The following is a 3,152-nucleotide window of genomic DNA, read 5'->3' as shown; positions in this document are numbered from 1 at the left end:
CTGTTTTCAGTTCACAAATCCCACTAGGACATACAAGTACAAATCACCAGCACTCCACTCCACTCCACTCAGGATGTCAGAGTGATGAGAAAAGAACTGTGAGGACTCATCCAGTTAAAAAACAGTGTTTTCTCATCCTCTGCTTTCAGCTCCTGACCCAATTTGGTGTTTTTCTGAGAGGCTATAAATTTGGAGCATCCCATGGGGATGGTTTCTGGCCTTAGTCATGAGGAGAAAAGGATGTTCTCAGAAAAACAGTCTTGCAGGCTGGTCAGCAGGGATCTTGAGGTCGTGGCCACGGCTGGCCTTTGTGCGGAGCTGTACCCTGGACTCCAGCTGCTCGCTGAGCTCGTCCAGAGCCCCGGTGCAGGACTCCAGGCTCTCGGCCAGTTTCTGAATCTTGGCCTTCAGCACGGCCTGGCTAACTCTGGTGGCCCCCTCGGCCCGCCGGGGGATGAGGAAGCCACGGGAGCCGAAGAAGACGATGAAATAGACTGAGTTGTACAGCGCTATGGAGGCGTTCCTCCCACACTGCAGCAGCTGGCTGTCCCCACGGCCCTGCCAGCGGCAGAAGAACTCCAGGCAGCTCAGGAGCTCGCGCATCTGGTCCTGGCAGCTGGCCGCGATCTCCTGCACCCTGCGCAGCTCCCGGGAGTTGCAGAAGACGAGCGAGAGGTCGGAAGTGATGGTGACGGCCCCTCCGGCGGTGGCCACCCCCAACCCCACGGCCGACGCCAGAAGCGAGGCGCCCAGGGTGACGGGGCTGAGCGAGAGGCCCACGATGGCGGTGACGGCGCCCGCGGCTCTCAGCGAGCTGCCCGCCACGTTGGCCGCTAGGGAGCGCCGGCGGAGGCGCTCGAGGCGCCGGGCCACCTCGCGCAGGCGCAGCACCTGGCCGTGCAGGCGGCCGCGGCGGTCGAGCAGCAGCCCCAGGAAGCGGCGCAGCGAGTCCACGCTCTGCGGCTCCCAGGCCGCCGGCTTGTCCATGCCCTGCGGGGATACGGACGCACAGTTAGTGCGGCTGCTGTCGGCCACAGTTCCCCTATGCAGACAGAGAGCCCTCAAAGATGAAACACAACAGCTGCTGCGACACACTTACTGTTTCCAGTGAGTCCAGTGTCAAGTTCTCAAAGACCAGGTTAGTAATCATGGCCAAGCCACCCAAGTTCTCACTCAAGGCCCTTACATCTGCACATGCAAACAGAATAATGCAACCTTCTGCTCTTCTGCCAAGGGAACTCGTGTAACTGTTAAATAGGATTTAAGTTCAGTGAGGAAAGGATGGAGCATTGGATGCTGCTCCAATACTGAGGACTTTGCTGTGTTTGAACAGAATAGTTTACAAGGCCCTTTCATTATACGAGGATTTGGATCCTTCAGCAGGTCTTTCTCTGAAAGACAAGTCACCAAAACCTCAAAAATCATATTGTTTGTTTGAAACATAATGTCAATGAAGGAAAGGGGTGGGGGAACCTGCATAAAAAATAAACTTATTTTAAAAATAGTCTATGAAATATAAGAAATTAATCTACATCTGCTGCTTGCCTGAAACAACTTTTTTGCTTGTCACTCTTTCAAAATGTCATCTCTGAATCAAGACTGAAATATGACTATGTAATGTATTCCTTTAATAGACCACCAGTACTCATCAGATTTTCTCATGAAATCTCACTTTTTAATAATCATAAAATTAAATTGTATTACATTATCCTCACTGTTTGTTAGTAAGCTTAAAAAAAGAAGAGAAATTATGGGAGGGAGGGGGTGACCAGGGAGAAAAGTGCAACAATGAATGACTGGAAACCCTAAGCCTCTAAACTCTCATTAAAATGAATTTTAAAAAATTAATAAAAAAATTTTAAAAAGAAGAGTAATTAGTAACTAGTAAAATTAAGTAATATAAACGTTTGTTCAACAGTTCACTGAGTGCTACCTCAGAGAATCCTCAGTGAGCACTGAGTATCAAGTTGAATTGATGACTGGCAACAGGAGGTCTGTATGTTATGATGTCAAAGCCCATCCTTCCTACAGACCAAAGATTTCCACTTTCATACTCAACTGTCCTCTTCAGTATTAACTTCTTAAATTAACAGCTTATAATTGTCAAAGAAGTCTTAGAACTTTTCAGTACTAATGCCTTGTGTATAAGATAGTCATTTCTACTTTCCAAAAATGCTTTAATAAATATTTTATTATTATTATTTCTATAGCCCTGTGATGGATCAGGGCAGGGATTAACATTCTCATCTAGAAGATGAGGAAACAGCACACAGCACACGCTAGGTGCACTTGACTCTAGAATCCAGGTTTCCTCCTTCCTTGGACTCATTTTACTTTCCTGTCTCTATAATCCAATCTGTCAGTGCTACATTGCCAGGTAAAGACACCGCTCAGCAAAATGAGAAGTCAATCAAACTAACGGACCAAAGATACAACCCCACTGTTACAGGATTCAATGGCTATTTTTCCCCCATGGTTTCATTTCAGGTTCCCCACTTACCATCCACTTGCCTGCCTCCAGGAAAGGAAAATCTGAGGCTGTTTCTGGATGAGTGTGCTTTATAGTTCTGGAGAACCAATGGCAGCCCTGGGAAAGGCTTGTCTCATTCTGTGAATTTGCAGTTTCCTGTCCTGGCCCTTGCTGTCTTCATCCAGAAGGATGTGACATCGTGGAAAGTAACCTGCAGTCGCACAGCACATCCAGTGTTTAGGAAATGAACATTGTGTGTTTGCTTTCCCCCATATTCAGGAAAAAGATCACAGGCTCTTTCCCAACTTGAAACAAGTGTGGTCATTCTCCCTAGGGGGGTACCCTGCCTTTCCTCTCGTATGAATAGCGAATGACGTTATCTGGGAGGACATCAAATGCACCCCAGGCTGGCCAATTACATTGTTTCTTGAGAGGCCACCGTTACAAAATCATTTTTTAAAAGAAAAGGGAGAGTGAAAAATACCCTCTTACATCAAGTATTAGACATTCATTTTACTCCTATAATTTAAAAAACACTGTGAAGGTGAGTGGTGAAAATGTGCGATCCTTTCAGATCATAAACCTTACCACCGAGCCTCAAGACTGAAAGGCAACCCCCACAGGAAGAGCTGCATGCAGTTTTGGGCATCTCCAGCTGTGGAGAAGATATGGGAGGTCTTGG

General features: G+C 47.4%; 1 protein-coding gene across 1 annotated transcript; it reads right to left on the bottom strand.

Annotated features, from left to right (window-relative positions):
- Positions 1-246: 246 nt before the first annotated feature.
- APOLD1 (apolipoprotein L domain containing 1) lies at positions 247-2,520 on the bottom strand. Its single transcript, XM_006888418.1, has 2 exons — positions 2,501-2,520; positions 247-990 (listed from the first exon to the last, which is right to left on the bottom strand). Exons 1-2 carry the CDS (start codon positions 2,501-2,503, stop codon positions 247-249), a joined length of 747 nt encoding a protein of 248 aa, XP_006888480.1. The 5' UTR covers positions 2,504-2,520.
- Between the last annotated feature and the right edge of the window lie 632 nt (positions 2,521-3,152).

The sequence above is a fragment of the Elephantulus edwardii genome, unplaced genomic scaffold (genome assembly GCF_000299155.1).
Source record: "Elephantulus edwardii isolate Elephantulus edwardi_28Jun2011 unplaced genomic scaffold, EleEdw1.0 scaffold00067, whole genome shotgun sequence".
Taxonomy (NCBI): domain Eukaryota; kingdom Metazoa; phylum Chordata; class Mammalia; order Macroscelidea; family Macroscelididae; genus Elephantulus; species Elephantulus edwardii.
This window is presented reverse-complemented; position numbering and strand designations above follow the sequence as displayed.